Here is a 17688-nt window from a genome sequence, read left to right as displayed (position 1 = left end):
TGCCCAAATGAGGGTAGAGTGAAAGGGGTGAAAATTAAACGGAGGCAAAAATTTTCTTGTATACAGTAATTGATAGCCATAGAGTTAAAGGCAAGGTTAAAGTTTCTACAGACAAACAGGTAGCTAGACAGACAGATGAATGAACATGACAAAAACTATATGCCCCTACTTCCATTTTAGATTACAGAAGCATAAAAAAAGAAAATATTTCATATTTAATTCTTTCATACAATGTGTAAAATTTGATTTTCTCAACATTTGCTTGCAATAATTATAACATGATTAACTAAAATAAATCATCAACAACCATCAACAATACCTAAAACCAGTGTCAAAAATATCACAGATAAGCAGCTTATAAAAACATCAAATTATTAAACATGCATATATTTCCCATGAACCCAAATAAAAAGCTCACACCTCTGAAATACTAACATTAGACTTACAACTCTTACTCCTACCTTAGAATGCAATACAGAGATGATAAAATAAATAAGGCATTGATATCATGATGAACTCCGTTAAAAACACAGTGGGGTTTGAGACACAAATATCTTTTCAAAGTCCACAGACTTCATGGACAGTTCCAGCTGTAATTTGACTTGCGCACGTCTTGGAACTAACGGCGTGTAGATTTCCCTCTGGCGTACCTGCTTCTTGGCGAGAATGTTGACCAGATCTACCTTTTTGAGAGTTGCGGCCCTTTCCACAACATTCATGGCTACCATCACTTCTTCTCCATCCCGACTCTTCCTTATGTACTGAAATACAAGACCGCCAAATGAAGCAAATCAGCATTGATTGCATAAAGGCTTTTGTGTAATTTTATGATTTGGTTCAAACATATATGTATTTATTGCTTTTGTGGCAGATTAGGTTTATTTACGTTTTCATAATTATTTCATTTCGATCCCGATGTAAATTGTCCACATTTATTTTGGAAACGCCCACTTTTATCTTTTGGCCAATAAGGTTTTTGACAGTTTCTTTTGTTCTTTTTTCATATATAAAGCTATTTAATTATTAGATCGGAGAGGGAGACAGAGGCTTCGCTAGCTAAACTCTTCATATACTGGAGTCGTCCCTTGTTCGACTGCCTTAATTAAATTATATTACTTTACGTTAGACTATATTTGGGTTAAGTTAGGCTATATTTGGGTTGGGAAATAAGGTTTTCATGTTGTGTGCGATTATAACGTACTGTAAGACTGGTAATAAATTGTAAAGTCTTGTTAATCTTATTTTCTTTTATAGTTCATTACAATTTACAAATATTTCCAATATATAATCTAATGTAGATGTCTTATATTCAGAATGTCGTCTCAAAATAAAAATAAACACAACGCGAAGTACAGGCTATATGAACACCAGACATGCTACACTTTACATGTACAAAAAAGATCAGAAAAAAAAATCCTTTTTACTGAATTTGAAAAGGTATGTTCAGCAATTATTGAAATTAATGATAATCAGATGAACATAATTCAAGTATCAAAGAATTAAAATGTAATATTCTTACCATTTCTTTCCTAAACAAGTCAGCCCCGAGATGAGCCAATCGAACTGCAATATCTTCCTTCCCATAATCCACTGCTAAAAATATGATGTCTCTGTAATTTGACATCAGGGGGCCCAACTAGAAGGAAGAGATGGTGATTATTTTACTAAATCATGTCGGATTTTCTTTTCAAAACTTCATAATACATGTAGTCTACTTTTTCAAACTTCCGCTTTCTTAATTAAAAAAAGAATATAAAATCATACAACTGAACTTGAAAGAATTTATCAGTTCTAGACGAGGGTTGTTCAAAGTTATGAAAACTTTTTTAACTCCATAAAAATTATTTCTGAAATATTCCTTACTTTTAACTATTGTTGGTATTTTTAAAATTCCCCAAAATAGACATTCGTTAGAAAGGAGAATTAACATAGTGTCTCAATGATTGCAAAATAGCAATAGTATATGACATGTCAATGTGCATTCAATCAATAATAAATACACAAGTTTGTTTTATGTTCTTTTGATTTTATATCAGAGATAAACTGTGAAAGGGGGACAACTTTTCCAAACATGAAAATATGAAATATTCCACTATCTGATGTGGGAATACTTACTATTTTTGGGAAGGTAGCCACAGGGACAGGGAAATCTCGAAGAAGTTCTAGAAATTCCTTCAATCCCTGTCTTTTGGACCGAATTACTCGCCTCAGTTCTTCATACTACATTTTGGATAAAAAATATGCTTGCTGAATATTTTGTTTATTATAATCTTTTTAGTGATGTACTGTATCATGTGTATTTAAAACATAAAACAACAAAGTATTTTTACCACTCAAAATCGAGAGGGAAATTATTAAAGCACAAAATACAAACCTTTTCAATACACATAAGTTCTAACTCCATTCCATATTTAGCCTATGAATGTAAAAGGTCATGCAAAAAATTAACCATTAGTGAGCAGAGTAAAAGTAATATTCATGCACATGCATAGTTATTTACAATTAATCATATTCACTTGGATTATACCTTGCCATACTTTTAAATATAATTATTTCATGATATTTAATATGTCAATATAGCAACATAATTTTATGCAAATTAGTCACAAAGCTCATCTTATTAATACCCCCCCCCCTTCTCATAACTGAATACAATGTACATGTATTCATTTTAAACAAAGAATGCACTTTTTAATGGCCTCAAGAGAATTCACTAACCATACTCTTTGAAATCTGTAGACTTTGACTCTCTCTCTCTCTCTCTCTCTCTCTCTCTTTTTTTTTTGGGGGGGGGGGGGGAGGATTAAAACTGTGGCTCCATCCTAAGTCTAGGTTTCACAATTTGAACAAAATCAAGATTCGATGGGATGCTGTACTATATATCAATGTTTAATGTTTGTCCTTCTATGGAGACCAAATGGTTCTGGAGAAGTTTTTTAGATGACCCTACCCTATTTTTTTTAATACATGTAACTCTTTTTAAACAGTTTGTAATCTTGTGTTTTTTTTAAATAAACTTCAAAACCCTGCAACCAGAGATGTTTGTGAATAAAAATTTGTTAAACCCCCCTTACGTACAACAGATAAGGATTGGGAAGAGTGAAATGTTACTGAAGTATAGACAAGAGACAGACTTCTGATCAGAAATGCTCACTTTAACCACAGTTAGCAAGGTAAAATTAAATTATAAGTCACTGTATTCATGTAATTAATGGCCATAACATTGATTAACACACCAAAGTTATTAATTAAATACACGCATTAAGTTACCTACACTTCTCAGTCTACTTACAGTGATTTCTTGATCAATCCATTCCTCTTTATCAACAAAGTCTGTATAATCTTCTCCTCTTTTGCCTTTCTGTGAGAAAGAAATTTACAAATTAGCCATATAATAATGCTTAATTGATTCATAGATTTGGTACTCAATGTATCTTTAGCCAAAAATCTTCTGATGCTGGAACATTTAGAGAGGATTCATTTGTTCTAAGACTCTCTAAAGATTTTAAGGACAACATGCCAATTATTAATTACCAGGCTAGAAGCATACCCATGGAGACACATTGACATACATGTATATATCTAAGACATATTGTCATAAATGGAAAAAAATCTGTTCATGTCCAAAACCAATTTGTTTACTTATCCCCCTAATGATACTTATTTAAACACAAAGCAATCTGCTTTTTATCCACAATTATAAGTCTTAACTTACCACATCCACAATAGTCTGGTCTATCCCAGCCTTGATCAGAGATTTACGAATGCTCTCTCCATCCAGATCCAGGAAATATGTATAATGGTAGGCTGTTCTCTTGCACTGAAATACACAGAAAGGATGTGAACTTTAATAGGAAGACTATTTTAATTTCAAAAGTCCTAAATGAAAAGTTTGTACATTTTAATATCATTATCCCTAAAAATTGGGAATCTATATATACAAAATAAAAACCTCTTGCACCAATTTTATGTCAATTTTAATTTTATAAATCAAGATTTACCTGAATATGTTGGTCGTTTCTTGGTAAAAATTTACTTTACAATGTGTGCTTTAAAACTATTTAAAACCCATTCCCATTACATATTAACAAAGTGAACAGTTTTTCAAAAACAAATTCTTTTACTGGAATAAACATACTAGGTTAACGAGATGAATTTTGGATTTAACTATACCACCTAAAAAAAAGATTGACTATCCCATTAGTATATATATTATGTTCCAGTAAAATTGCAAAACTTTAAGCTTACACAGTCCTGGGCATTGATATCAATCTTGTAAGGCTGGTTAAGTATAAAATTCACCACATCATCTCGAGCGAATAATGTAGCAAGAATCAGGGGACTCCTCAATCCCTGACAGAAAAATAAAAGTAAACAACAAATATGAAAATATGATAATGAATAACAATAAAAAGGTTTCCAAAATCAATCTAAATTACTCCAAATCTTAAGAAGTCTGACCTTGTCTTTGGAGTTGATTAACATTTCTGGTTCTCTACAGCTCTGGAGAATAGACGAGAATTCACTGAGTGGCTCCTCTCTAATGGCCAGGTGGAGCAATCTCACTTGTTCCTGGTAAGAGAATATTTTACGATTAAGATAATGTTTTTTTTAACATTATAACATACACTTTTAAACTCCTTTCCATCTTGGTCAGGACTGTGTTTGTGTGTGTAGAGGGGGTGGGGGTTTTAATAGATAAGGAGTACTTTGAAAAGTTTGATAAAAACTGAATATACTAAGAAAGTGGACATTAAAAAAAAAGATGTATAAAAATTATTTGAAGATCTTTGTGGCTCTTTTCTCAAGCTATCAATATACATGGATATCCATTAATTTGTAAAACAAACAGACAAACAAACAAAATAACAAACAAATTTAACCTTGCTCACCTGAAATGTTGGCAGCCATTCTATGAATTTTAAAACATCATCAGTATCATTCCCTGCAGCATAGATGTAAGAGTCTCTATACTGAAAAAGGACAGAGATCTAAATAAAACACATGTAGCTACACGTGTAATGCTGATAAAACATAGTAAATTATACTTTTTCATTAGTTTTAGAACAATTACATGTAAATAAACCAGAAGTCTCTGTCGAGACTGTAGCTCTACTGGTTTATACTTAAAACAAAGGAAGAGAAAAGTAGCAGTTGGGACTTGAGACTTTAAATCAGCAATAAATAGAAAAATAACTCATCAAAATAAAAACCAATGCACAGAATTATGTATCTTAGTATAGTCTACTTGTGTGCCAAGTTATACTGAAATCAGACCAAAACTGCAGGAGGAGTAGCATTTTGAAAGAATTTCACAGAAATTTCTATTTTTAGTAACCATGGGCAACATTGTTCATTGAAATCAAAAACCGATGCACAGAATTATGTATCTTAGTGTAGTCTACTTGTGTGCCAAGTTATACTGAAATCGGACCAAATCTGTAGGAGGAGTAGCATTTTGAAAGAATTTCAAAGAAATTTCTATTTCTAGTAACCACGGCAACACCGTTCATCGAAATCAAAAACCGATGCACAGAATTATGTATTTTTGTGTAGTCTACTTGTGTGCCAAGTAATATTGAAATTGGACCAAAACTGTAGGAGGAGTAGCATTTTGAAAGAATTTCAAAGAAATTTCTATTTTTAGTAACCACGGCAACACCGTTCATCGAAATCAAAACCCGATGCACAGAATTATGTATCTTAGCGTAGTCTACTTTTGTGCCAAGTTATACTGAAATCAGACCAAAACTGTAGGAGGAGTAGCATTTTGAAAGAATTTCACAGAAATTTCTATTTTTAGTAACCACGGCAACACCGTTCAACGAAATCAAAAACCGATGCACAAAATTATGTATCTTAGTGTAGTCTACTTGTGTGCCAAGTTATATTGAAATCGGACCAAAACTGTAGGAGGAGTAGCATTTTGAAAAATTGTTTACAGACAGACAGACAGACAGACAGACAGACGGACGGACGACGGACGCATTACTATCGCATAAGCTCTTCTGGTCTCTGGCCAGTAGAGCTAATGAAGAGAATACTATAAATAAATCCATACATTGAAGTTTATGAGAAGTCCCCCATAGCCATCCACTGCTAACCTCTTCAGCATATGAAGGTCAGAGTTTCTTATCACTTGGATGTAGTACTGCAATGGTCAACAAAATGTATGTCCAAGTGCTGGAAACATTGAGTACATGACACTGTATTTGTGTTAGAATTTATTTTCCTTTAAAGTCCCCCCTTTACCTTATCTTGTGCTAGATGGTATTTTTTTTTCCTTTAGAGTCCCCCCTTTTACCTTGTCTATCAAGGTGCCTACATCTATTCTCCTGGCAAATTTGGCAATCTCCCGCACCCCTACACCTGTCTGAAAAGTAAAGCAAGTCATTCAATATGATACAATATACACTTATGTGAATACAATGTAATGGCACTTTGTTATAACTGTTTTTTATATTCAATCTAATGCAAACAAGAGATGTTGTGAAACACTTATACCCCCCTCGAAATACATGCCAAGAAAATGAACAGAAACTGCAAATAATTGGAATTGTTCTAAGTCCAAGGGGCATAACTCTGTCAAAAATTGTTGATTGTGTACCCAAAACAAAACTTGATCTAGATATTCTCATGATTAATTTGTTTACCAAATTTCATTTAAGTATCATGTATGTGCAACCGCTGCAGACCGAGAAAAGCAGCAAAGCAATATGCCCTCCCTTCTTTAAACTTGGTGGACATCTCACCTGACAGACCAACTTACCATCATCCCCACCCTACCCCACTGATCATAATTTAGACATTTTGACAGCAGCAAAGCAATTTTTTGGCCCATGCCCTCCCTTCTTTAAAGGGGGGGCCCAGTGGTTCATTTTCAAAGATTTTTCCTATATAAAAACTTTTCCCCATTGTGGCCCCGCCCTTCCCCCAACATCAAGACCAGGAATCTATAAAGCTAGACATACATCATCTCTGTCTCCCACATAGGCTCCATTCCTCAACATAAACTTGAACACTTCTGTTGGCAAGAAACCATTCCCCTTGTCTAAGGCATAGGCCATAGCATTTCGTCCTCTCTATAATAGAACATTTAAAAAAAATAAGCATTTGAAAGTGCAGTGTAGATTGAAATGTAAAGGACATAAAGTATTATTCAATAACATTATTCACATGTAGTTTGTGTTTTAAAATAACATTTTGAAAGCAACTTCTTGATATTAATTCAGAAAATAAATATTTACCAGTAGTTTGTTTTAAAATGAATTATTCCAAGAATGTTTTGCACTTTAAAAACTATTATATCTATGAAAGTATTCAAAATCATTGCAATCAAACCTCATCTTTAACATTGAAGTTAACATTAGCTTTCAGTACGGTCCACATAATGTCCGGTGGTGTCGTGGTGTTGATCACCTCAAAGTACAAGGGACCCTAGTCACACAAACAACACACAGCTTTAAATTCTGTTTAATTTTGTCAAAATTTTAAAAAAATCTAATGCAATTGAAATTTATAGAACAGAAACACTTGCTAAATAACACAAATGTACTTAGTTTTTCATATTTGTAAGCTTTATACAAATTATTTTTCTAGGTTGTTGAATCTGATCCTTTTTTCAAATTCCCTATATAATCTTATTCGACAAACATATATTTATATAAAAGATAAAAACCAATAAATAGTATTATTTTGCACAGAAAATTTACTTCAGCAGTTTTTCATAAATATTTCTCATTAACTAAATTTAAACTGTTTGTAAGACTTCTTTTGTAATTTATATCAAGAATTCTTAATTTTCGTAATATATCAGCGAGTGGTCATTGCTTTATATAATCTTAAGGAATTCTATTATACGTAAAAATTTACAAGTAATTACAAAAATAAAGTAATAAAAAGTGATTTACAATTTTATAACAAGGATAGTAAAAACAATTTTTTTTTCTTTTTAACATTCTGCAATATTAACTGAAGTAAGAAAATTTAGAGGTGTGCAGACCAACTACCATAAATAAAAGGCAAATAAAAGTAATCAATATATATATAATTTATATATGAAAATAAATAACAGAATATAAATCCCTTAACATGTTTAAAGTTTAACACAAAAAGTGCTGGTATATATTATTATAAGACTGCATGGTGCTAAATATTATGGAGAAAATCATCAACTGAAATGTAAATGATTAAATGTACTGTAAACTAATTTTTTTAAACTTTACCTTTTAATGTTCAACAATTTTGTGGCAGAAAGAATTTTTGAGGATTTAAATGTGATTTTACTTCAAAAAATTTTCTATAAAAGTCATAAAAATTAGTTTGCAGTCAAGATATTATGAGAAATAAAAACTACTTGTATAAATTGCTAAAAATGAAAGAAAACAAATAAAATAAGAATAATTCCTGTATTTATGTTTTTACCTTTAACTCATGAAAGCCCTAAAAGCAACATTAAGTCTAAATGACAAGAGTTCTACAGATCACAAATGCAAAGATCTTAAAAACCTTCACAACATTATGAACTTGAGAAGCTTTAGAAGTATAAATGATGAGAGGCCCATGGCCCACATTGTTCACATGAGTTAAAAAATACCCTTCTGTTCTTTTCCTACATATTCCCAAGTAAAAATGAGATAATATTGTGGCACCACCATAACCTAAGGTGCAACAATTTGAACAAACTTCAAATACAGTGCCTGAGGATGCTTTCATATAAATATGACTAATCATAGTTTTGCTGTTCTTGAGAAGATTTTTTTTTACATTCCAATGTAAAACTTTGATTGCTCAAAGTAGCCCCAACCAACCCCCAGGGGTCATGATTTGAGTAATTTAAATCTATGACATGTCAGAGAGCTTTCTTGAAGGTTTCATTCCTTCTGGTCAGTGGTTTTTGAGAAAAAGATTTTTAAATGACCCCACCAAATCTTCACTTTTACTGAATTATCTCCCCTTGGATGAGGATATGACCCTTCTTTTAAATAAACTTGATTCCCTATAACAACGGATATCGGGTACTTTGTGGTAAGTTTTGTTGAAATTGGCACAGTGGTTTTTGTGAAAAAAATAAAAATATGCAATACAGCCAACAGATCAAGTTTGATCAGAAAATCTTAAGCTCGGGTGATCTAAAATAAATGTCTCTCTTATATCAAACTTCATATAGGCAGATACATTAATACTGATTAGAATTTAGCTGGCAAGAAATCTTCACACAAAAAACATAAACAATGAAAAACTGCAGGATTGGTGTCCAGCACACTCCTTCCTCTGGGATATCATTATGAAAATATTTTTTCAATGTGAACATAACAAGGGGCTTTTACATAAAAATATGTAGTTTCCAAATAAATAACTACTCAATATCTGATTTTCAATTGTGAAAACTCTAGCTTTTAAAGTCAAACGATAGTGTTGACAAAGGAGTTAACATCTATAACCATACCACAAAATAATCATGAACGAGCACCAGCATATTAACATCTGCCCCGGCATCACAGAGCATTTTGACCAAGGTGTTGTCTCTCATTTCTATAGCAAACTGTAGAATGTGCTGCTTTCTGGAGGCCTGCACAGACAGATAGAATGTATTATGTGCAAAATATTACTATTTGATAGAATCAACAGGTAAATATACTTGTATGTTTGCATTTCAACTTTGTTCTTCTGAAAAAAGTTGTTTAAAAAGAATGTTAATATATGTACTTCAACTTTGTATAACATGTATAAAAAATAATTTAATCCCTGTCCATTTAAAAGAAAGAACATTCTTCATTGGTGATTAAAATGAATATACCTGTGCATTACTCATGGATACTGTCAAAGTAACTCACTGTACCTTATTAAGGAAGTTAATTCTGCACCATGACTTCTTCAAAGCTGCTCTGACCCTGTCATAGTTCAATTCCAAACACCCATATATCACATCCTGGAAAACATTTTTAAAAAAAACACACAGATATAGATCACCTTGTCAAATAACAAACACTCAAAGATCACATATTACCTAAGAAAAAACCTAGCTTCAATCACATCCTAAGTAGAAAAACAAACAATCATACCATACATCCTAGTCAAAAAACAATGCATTTTAGTCAAAAACAGTTGTGGATAAAATCCCATTCAAAAACACACCAAAAATTCTTTCATTGGACAACAAAATGTAAATCATATTAAAGTAAAATTAACACCTCCTGGTGTTCTAATAACATACTGTAAAACAAGAATACCAAAAAAAAAAATAAGAAATTAATTTTTGTACATCCACAATACACTATATGGGTAATTCTAGTTGGGGATTCCCTGGAAGAAATGGGCTGATTATCCCTCAACTCACCAGAGTAGCCTTGTGTTGATCCAGAATCCTAACAATGTCATGATGTTTGTGAGCTGCAGAGTACTGTCTCAGGGTCAGTCCATTCTGTACAACAGTAAATTTCAGATGTTATAAATTACAGACATTTCCACACTGAGCAAATTACATAAATTACACAGGTGTACTGTAAAGGTCTAAATATCACTTTACAGGTACATATGAACAGCAAGATGACTCACATATTTAGAATCCATTTTACACCAGCAATGTAAGAGTTCTTTGACTTTCTCCACATCATGTGCTTTAACAGCATGGAATATTCCTGGCTGTAAAGAAGGGAAATAGCAATCTGATCTACTTAATTAAATTGTTTGTAGATCCATTTTGAAGAAACAAGTCTTGACAAGCTGTGTGAGGATAAACAAATGATGAACTCTAAAACAGCTCCTCAGATTTTTCTTTAAAAATTTTCTCTTCAAAGAATGGAATACTACAGTAATCTCATTCTAGTATACATTTTGTTATGGTTAAGATAAATCAGCATTTACTAAAAGGAACCTGCATCTCCATATACTAACCTTATATTTTTCATACACCATTTGCCAGTATTTGTTGTGGGGGTCAAGCTCTGCAGCTGTCTTTCCAAGCTTGGTGTAGATATAAATAAAACTAGAACTGTCCAAACAGGACAAAATACCCCCCGCTGGGTTTTTCAGAAGTAAGTTTTTCCATAATAAAGATATGTATCAAACACGAATTATGAAATTTTACTTCCAGTGACCTTCAACTTCCCCAAACACATGACCTTGGGTCAAGGTCATGACACACCCTTCTCTAGGGCCTTTACAGTGGAGAGGTGAATACCAAGTTTATCCAGAGAGCAAAAAAGGCATCTTATTATCGGATTTTAATTAGATTGTCCTTGCACTTCTCCAAATGACCTTGGGTCATTCATGACACACTTGTTTTATTAGGTTAATCTTTGTGTAAAATAATTATAAATTTACTTGAATAAGACATAAACATCTATCTAAACACAATTATGATATTTTTTTTCCAGTACCTTGAATCTTACCTTAATGACCTTGGCTCAAGGTCATGACACACCCTTGGGTCAGCAATCTTTGTGTGAAACACAACCTACCAAGTTTATCCATAAAAAAGATATGGATACATAATGCATGTTTTTTTCTTTCCAGTGACCTTGAACTTCCCCAAATGACCTTTCACCATGACACACCTTTAATCATGAGCAATCTAAGTGTGGAGTAGTAAATTCAAAATATGAATACCATTTTACTTTTAAAGAAATATTAAACAACTCACAGTCCTTGAGATGAACATTTTCCCCTGCCTCAAGACGGACGTTTTAGTTCTCTGAAGTCTCCAAGGTTAATGGCCTGACCTATTTTTGTCTATAAACTCACATTTGATAATAAATTAATTCAGGTTTTAAAATCCTCTTCACATGTAGATATCAGAATCTTATTTCAGTGAAGTTTTGCTTTTTTAAGATAACAAATATGAAATGGTTTAATTGAGCTGCATGCAACATTAAAAAAAACTTACATAACATTTGATTTGAGGGTCTGCCCCACAACACATGACATCAGCAACATGTAGGCCATCCATCTCTAGGGCCGTTACATGGAGAGGTGTATAGCCAAACTAGAGAGCAAAAAAGGCATCTTATTAAAGTCGGATTTTAATTAGATTGTCACATGCATGTCCATACTCATTTTATTCTGTACACATGTTTTATTAGGTTAAATCAATTCACTATAATTATTATAAATTAACTTGAGTGAAACATAAACATCTATCTAAATACAACATACTTAACATTAGATATTTGAATCTTACCTTATTTTGGCTGTTGATATCAATTCCTTGGGCAGCCATTATGTGAAACACAACTGGTCTATACATGGTGCATACATAATGCAAGTATGTGTTACCTTTCTGAAATATTACAATATTTCACCATGAAGTCACTAATATTGGGTATCTAGAGGAAAGTCATCCATAAATTCAAAATATGAATACCATTTTACTTTTAAAGAAATATAACAACTCACCCTGTCCTTGAGATGAACATTTTCCCCTGCCTCAATGAGACGTTTTAGTTCTCTGAAGTCTCCATCTTTAATGGCCTGACCTATTTTTGTCTATAAATCACATTTGATAATAAATTAATTCAGGTTTTAAACTACATTACTGTAGAAGCAGAAATATTCGTGGGGGATTAAGTTTTATTAATTTCGTTGTTATTTAATGTTAACAATTATATCAACGAAAACAAATCCTACATGAAATTTTTATATGACTATATTTTGTATTGTTTTAATATCGAAACAATGAAATTTTATGTCCACAAAACCTTATAAATAACAAATCAAGAAAATTTTATGCCCAAGAAAATTTGGGTTTCTACAATAATTCATCACATCTTCATCTTCTGATGACTAAAAGAATTTCTATTTGAGTATTCTGCAGTCCAGTCCAATACGAAAATTCGTAATATTACGAAAAAACGTAAGATTACAAGAAAGCGTAATATTACAAGTTATCGTAATATAAAACTTATATTACAATTTTTCGTAATGTAGTTAAATTACGAATATGCGTAATATAGCTGAAGTAAGAGACTATATTACATGTTTTCATAATCCAAGACAAAATTCAAGCATTGCAAGAAATTGAGTGGCGGGTAGCAAAGTATGACGTTTATTACGCATATGCATGTCACGGGCGATATCGCGTGCAATGCTAAAATTTGAATTCTGTGTATTTCAATAAGAATTGCACGAACAGTTGAATTATGCATACGAGTTTGTGATTTTTAATGTAGACTTCGCAAGAAAAGTAGGATATGGGTGATATAGACCAATGCGACATGCTTCAGCGAATATTGAAATTTACTGGAAAATTGGTCTTATCCTTGGGAAAATTCCTATAAAAGAACAATAAAAGAAATTGTCCACTCACCCATCGCTGGCGGTACTTTCTTCTTGAATTTCCGTGCTTTCTGATAGGCGTAACTGTTCACCAAACTAAGTTAAAACCTTTTATAGGGTTAGCCGTAGGCATGTTGTGTATATGTACTGACGTCATTCTTTGCTACCCACAACTCAATTTCTTGCAATGCTTGAATTTGTCTTTGATATATTTAAATGGTAATTTAACTTTTATAATTTATATTAAAATGTTTTTAACTACATTATAAAAATTGTAATATAAGTTTTATATTACGATAACTTGTAATATTATGCTTTTTCGTAATCTTATATTTTTTCGTAATATTATGAATTTTCATATTGGGCTGGACTGTTCTGCTTGGTAAAGAAATTTGAAAGATTCATGCACGTCCCTCTACTGTTAATTGCATGTAATATAAATGATGAGGAAATTATCTTATTCAATATAAAATTGATTCATATTCTCAGATGATCTTGTGAGAAAAAAATGTTATAAAGTGAAAAAATACATTGATTATTGAAGAAAAAAAAATTAAACACTTACTGATGCCAACTGGGGCATAGCCCCTGCCATGTTGAATGTTATTTATCTACAGGACGCATATGAGATTCTTGATGCTCATCAACTTAGCCAGAGTCCAAACCCTTATGAAATGAAATATTCAAACATTAAACTGGCTCAGATAAATACAAGAGTAAATGTCAACAACAAGAAAAAGGGGAAACACACAATATGACAAAGATGCATTGATGAAAGAAGGATTTATTCAAAATCAAACGATTTTCCCCCATTACTGTTAGAACATAGCCTCATAGGATGTGACCATTTTCTCCTGGAATATGCTCAAACAAACAACATAATTTCATTTATAGTTTTCAAAGAACAAAGAGGAAAAAAGTACGGCCAATAAATAAAATTGTTAAAAATGGTAAATAAAGTATAAGTTATTGACAAAAACTCTTGTGTTCAGACACACCCGACATACTGACATACGTTTCTAATGTCAACTTTTTACAGAATGAGTCGCAGTCAAACAAGTGCTTTGAAAAAAATAGACAGAGAAGAACTGCGGGCTTATATATTCCGAATAAACACGTTTTACTAACATGACCCCTATTAACCATAGAAAAAATGCAATTTTTCAAAATAAAAACCTTGTTGTAATAAAAACACACTTTACGATTTTATTGATTGAAATTCTCTCAGTATTTTTCTTATAATATTTAAAAGAATTTTGTTCTGATTCCGGGATAATTGTGTTCGCGCACTGACTTATCTTATGAAGCGCATAAATGACGCAGACACACCATGTTTACAAATGGCGGACAAGAAGAAACCGAACTCCGCCGATGATCGTCCACAAGAGACTGACAGGCAGTTTCTGGGTAAAATTCTATGTTAAGCTGTACTAGCTGTCATTTCCTAATAATTTATGCCACAAAAATACCGGTTTAACGAAGAAAAACGCGAAAACATTCAATCATAATATATCATCTCATTTCTCAAATGATCTTGCTCCCGAGTGTAAAATTATTTATTAAAAAATACATTTATATCGTTGAAGAAAAAAAAATTAAACACTTACTGATGCCAACTGGGGCATAGCCCCTGCCATGTTGAATGTTTTTTATATTTTGCAGGACGCATATGAGATTACTTGATGCCACATCTTTCCAAGAAATGATTATGACCTTAATGAAATTTCAAACATTAATACACATTTCAGACTAAAAATAATCCAAACTCGAGTAAATGTATGGCAACAACAATGTAAAACGGGGTTACACACAATATGACAAAACTGCATTGAGTTTGAATTTTTAGAAGGATTTATAAAATCAAACGATTTTCCCCCAAATTTCACTGTCTAGAACATAATCATTTCTTAGGATGTGACCATTTTCTCCTGGAATATGCTCAAACAAACAACATAATTTCATTTATAATTTTCAAAGAACAAAGAGGAAAAAAGTACGGCCAATAAATAAAAATGGTAAATATAGTATAAGTTATTGTGTAGTGTGTTATTACACCCGGTATATGATTTTTTAATGTAATTTTTACACGCCGGAGCAAGTCAAACAAGTGCTTTAAAAAAAATTTCTGGATCATATACACCAAGTCTTGCTTTTTGGGCATGGGCCTACCCTTTTACATTTTTACTTTTCAAATCTGATTGACACACCTTTTCCTATTTCTATATTCTAATATGTAAATGAAACCTTGTTGTAATAAAAACACACTTCAGTTTTAATTTATAGATATATCTCCTCAAGCTATACATATGACTAGGACTGGGTATTGGCCCGAGATTTCGTATTGCAATATATTGCGATATTTTTAAATGTATTGCGATATGTATTGCAATATTTTCAATGTAATAAAAATGGCATTTTCTTACTTTATTTACTTTAATTTTCATGCAGAATGTTCACAGTGATGATAAGTAACCAACACGGAAAAAAAAATAAGTTATGCTCTGAAATGTTCCCACAAAACTTCTGACTTACTGTTTGGCTTAATAACAAACTTACATAAGTCCATTTTTAGCTGGGCTTATTGCTCAAAGAGCAATTGCCACAAAAATACCTGTTTAACGCAGGAAAAACCCAATAGTCATTTTAAAGTTATATATCAATATAGTTTCATTAGTTTCTTCCGCTTTTGAGATCATATACAAACGCTTTTTGGGCATAAAGCAACAAAAATAAAACAAGTTTTATCTATATAAAATAAACATTTGTAGTAATGACTTTGAAAACTTCATATATTCTAATATGTAAATGGTTCATTAGCGAAGGATTGATAATCAGTGTTACAGTTCTTAACATACGATAAAGCAGGAAGGGATACATATGACTGGCCTGTTTGTTTACATTCAGCTTTCGTATTGCAATATATTGTGATTTTTTTAAATGTATTGCGATATGTATTGCAATATTTTCAATGTAATAAAAATGGCAGTTTCTTATCATTTATATTGACTTTTAAATTTTTTTTCATGCAGAATATAAACATTCATGATGATAATAGCTACAATAAATGAGCCCTCTCTCTGTTTTTTATATTTGAGTATATTAAATGACAAAATTCCTTGATCTAAGCATATTGCCAATATATCGATATTACAAAATCATATTGCAATACGATATTCTTTGTCACTGTTTTGCAATATATTGAAATATCAACTTACATCTAATAAGACGAGATTTTTATTCACTGTCGACAACATAACACGTTAAACGCGAAAAACATTGTTTGTTAAATAATTGCCAAGTTTGAACGTGTTTATATCAACAGCCATGACAGTTCACGGGAGACAGGACACATGTCACTTGAAAAAGAATAACTATAATATGATATGCATGTTAAACGTTGTTAAAATCAACAGTTCTTGTGTAATTTTATTCTAAACATCTAAAATTCTTTTTTAAACATTTAATTTGTAATTTTTTAATAAACATTTTTAAAGATATTTAGGCATAAAATTGTAATTCCCAATCCAAACATTTGTTTCTCTTTACCCTGCATCTGACGTTAGTGACTTCATAGACGTAAAATCTGTGCAGCGGATCAGTTCACACACCCGCATGATCAGTTTAATTTCATGTTAAACAGGTCTCAGTCAAATAATTGATATATTTCTGGATTTTTTTAAATTTTTTTTTTCATGTTTGGATAATTCTCATTTTTGAAGTAATTTTGAAATGTTTATTTTTTAGCCATTTACTAACAATTTGAGCCCGCATTCGTACGGGAGTGAAGCGTTTTTATCATGCTGCACGTCTATTCAATGATGTCCTGTGCGATATCGTAGCCCTCTCCCAATATTTATGCAGTAAATAATTACGATGAAGGACTACATTTAATCGTAAATTTAGAAATATTTAACACGGAAAAAAAAAGTAAGTTATGCTTGAAATGTTCCCACAAAACAACTTCTGACTTACTGTTTGGCTTAATAACAAACTTTCATAAGTCCATTTTTATATTTAATAACAAAATTCCTTGATCTAAGCATATTGCCAATGTATCGATATTACAAAATCATATTGCGATACGATATTTTTTGTCATTGTTTTGCAATATATTGAAATATCAATATTATTGCCCAGCCCTACATATGACTTATTTGGTATGTCTACTCTACTAAATAAGTCAAGAAATCCCATGACATTTTAAATGTTATTGTATTAAATTAGAATAATTGAACCAAAAATTCACTGACAGGAATTTTGTCAACAAAGAATGTTAAATCTAATATGTTGATGGTGCAGCTGTTAAGGCGAGCACATGCAGATGCTAAATGAATGTTAATTTAGATTGTGCTAGTCATTACATTTGCTACGTTAAGACTCTGACTATGATGCCTCAATCATCATTTCAGATGT

At 31.8% G+C, this 17688-nt stretch overlaps 2 protein-coding genes across 6 annotated transcripts in view; one reads left to right on the top strand and one right to left on the bottom strand.

Moving 5' to 3' along the window:
* Window positions 1–217: 217 nt before the first annotated feature.
* Window positions 218–14959, bottom strand: LOC134276745 (poly [ADP-ribose] polymerase tankyrase-1-like). 3 transcript variants are annotated; one of them, XM_062759022.1, is made up of 23 exons: window positions 14883–14959; window positions 12397–12486; window positions 12182–12280; window positions 11888–11986; window positions 10897–10965; window positions 10558–10644; window positions 10340–10423; window positions 9842–9931; window positions 9449–9571; window positions 8425–8442; window positions 7342–7437; window positions 6972–7082; window positions 6305–6373; window positions 6062–6151; window positions 4893–4973; window positions 4462–4572; window positions 4249–4353; window positions 3716–3820; window positions 3293–3361; window positions 2375–2416; window positions 2116–2220; window positions 1520–1636; window positions 218–761 (listed from the first exon to the last, which is right to left on the bottom strand). In XM_062759022.1, exons 1-23 carry the CDS (start codon window positions 14910–14912, stop codon window positions 522–524), a joined length of 2130 nt encoding a protein of 709 aa, XP_062615006.1. In that variant the 5' UTR covers window positions 14913–14959; the 3' UTR covers window positions 218–521. The 3 variants fall into 3 exon arrangements, with proteins under 3 accessions (XP_062615006.1, XP_062615005.1, XP_062615007.1); XM_062759021.1 differs by lacking the exon at window positions 14883–14959 and adding an exon at window positions 13841–13941 and having other exon boundaries at window positions 219–761; XM_062759023.1 differs by lacking the exons at window positions 8425–8442; window positions 14883–14959 and adding an exon at window positions 13841–13895 and having other exon boundaries at window positions 219–761.
* The window catches only part of LOC134276746 (tubulin polyglutamylase complex subunit 1-like), a 19736-nt gene continuing 16654 nt past the window's right edge, over window positions 14607–17688 (top strand). For all 3 annotated transcript variants that reach the window (XM_062759026.1, XM_062759025.1, XM_062759027.1), the window contains exon 1: window positions 14607–14682. In XM_062759026.1, coding sequence (XP_062615010.1) covers window positions 14616–14682 — 67 coding nt within the window. In that variant the 5' untranslated portion in view covers window positions 14607–14615. The remainder of the gene's footprint in view (window positions 14683–17688) is intronic.

The sequence above is a fragment of the Saccostrea cucullata genome, unplaced genomic scaffold, assembly GCF_032062105.1.
Source record: "Saccostrea cucullata isolate Sc308-1 unplaced genomic scaffold, CSIRO_AGI_Scuc_v1 ctg212, whole genome shotgun sequence".
Classification (NCBI taxonomy): Eukaryota; Metazoa; Mollusca; class Bivalvia; order Ostreida; family Ostreidae; genus Saccostrea; species Saccostrea cuccullata.
This window is presented reverse-complemented; position numbering and strand designations above follow the sequence as displayed.

Excerpts from the sequence above, each read along its gene's own strand:
- LOC134276745 (XM_062759022.1), bottom strand. The coding sequence starts at position 14,912 with ATGGCAGGGGCTATGCCCCAGTTGGCATCA. Across the intron at positions 11,987-12,181 it reads ATATCAACAGCCAAAATAAG|TTTGGCTATACACCTCTCCA; the intron begins GTAAGATTCAAA and ends TTTGCTCTCTAG. Across the intron at positions 4,354-4,461 it reads TAATCAACTCCAAAGACAAG|GGATTGAGGAGTCCCCTGAT; the intron begins GTCAGACTTCTT and ends TTTTTCTGTCAG.